Source organism: Entamoeba dispar, genomic scaffold (genome assembly GCF_000209125.1).
Source record: "Entamoeba dispar SAW760 scf_1105229458237 genomic scaffold, whole genome shotgun sequence".
In the NCBI taxonomy this organism is placed as follows: domain Eukaryota; phylum Evosea; order Mastigamoebida; family Endamoebidae; genus Entamoeba; species Entamoeba dispar.
In genome coordinates, this window is record NW_001853092.1 from 1 (window position 1) to 1328 (window position 1328).

The 1328-nt window shown below is 22.6% G+C and overlaps 1 protein-coding gene across 1 annotated transcript, besides 1 other annotated feature; it reads left to right on the top strand.

The window, feature by feature from the left end:
* Window positions 1-8: 8 nt before the first annotated feature.
* Window positions 9-138: a microsatellite.
* EDI_205930 (uncharacterized protein) lies at window positions 101-1324 on the top strand (the record flags this gene model as incomplete). The annotated part of the gene is made up of 1 exon (XM_001734353.1): window positions 101-1324. The coding sequence occupies one exon, from the start codon at window positions 101-103 to the stop codon at window positions 1322-1324; it is 1224 nt and encodes a 407-aa protein (XP_001734405.1).
* Window positions 1325-1328: the final 4 nt, after the last annotated feature.

Below are 1328 nucleotides of genomic sequence, written 5' to 3' on the forward strand. Positions count from 1 at the left end.
AATTAATAAAAATAGAATGATGATAAAGAATAAAAAAGAAGAAATTAAAATATAAAAATAAAAGAACTAATAAAAACAACTAATAAATAATAAAACAATAATGAAATTAGGATATAATGAAATAATGATAACATCAAAGTATTTTAATGATATTAATGATTTCATTAATTTAGAAATAGGAATTAAAAGATTTCAAGGAAATATTGAACGATTTCATTTTAATCCAATTCCATTAAATGAATATTCAAGAAAATTGTTTACTAATATTGAAACATTCCATGTTTATGAATATGATGATGAAATATTTAAAGATGGAAGAATATTTAAATATGTAATATGGTATTTAGTAAATTATTCAGAATATTTACAAGAGAAAGAACAAGGAAATATCTGTAAAAATATAGAATATACAAAAAAAGATAGAAAGAAATATGGAAATACAATACCATCAGAAGTTAAATCACTTGGATATGAATGTTTTATATACTGTTATTCATTAACAACAATTAATATACCATCCTCAATTAGTGTATTAGGAAAATGTTGTTTTTATAAATGTTCATCATTAACATCAATTAATATACCATCAACAATTAGTAAAATAGGAGATGGATGTTTTTATGGATGTTCATCATTAATATCAATTAATACACCAACACCAATTAATGAAATAGGAAGTAGATGTTTTGAATACTGTTCATCGTTAACGTCAATTAATATACCATCATCAGTTAAATCACTTGGATATCATTGTTTTTATGGATGTTCATCATTAACATCAATTAATATACCATCATCAATTAATGAAATAGGAGATGATTGTTTTAATGGATGTTCATCATTAAAATCAATTAATATACCTTCATCAGTTATATCAATAGGATATTGGTGTTTTTATGAATGTTCATCATTAACATCTATGAATATAGATAATTTACAATTTATTAGTGAAGATAGAATATTTATGAATGAACCAGTACTAGTTAGTGTTCAAATACCAGAAAATCTACAAATAATCAATGGAAAGAATATTGAAAAGAAAGATATTAATAAATTTATTATTCCATCTTCAATTACTAAATTAGGAAATGCATGTTTTAATGGATGTTCATCATTAAAATCAATTAATATTCCATCATCAATAAGTAAAATAGGACATGGATGTTTTGATAGATGTTCATCATTAACATCATTTAATATACCATCTTCAATTACATCATTTGGACGTGGATGTTTTGAAGAATGTGGATGTGAAGATGAATTAATGAAAAATAAAACAATACCAAGTTATTGTTTTGAATCTGATGAAAGCTGGTCTGATTAAAATA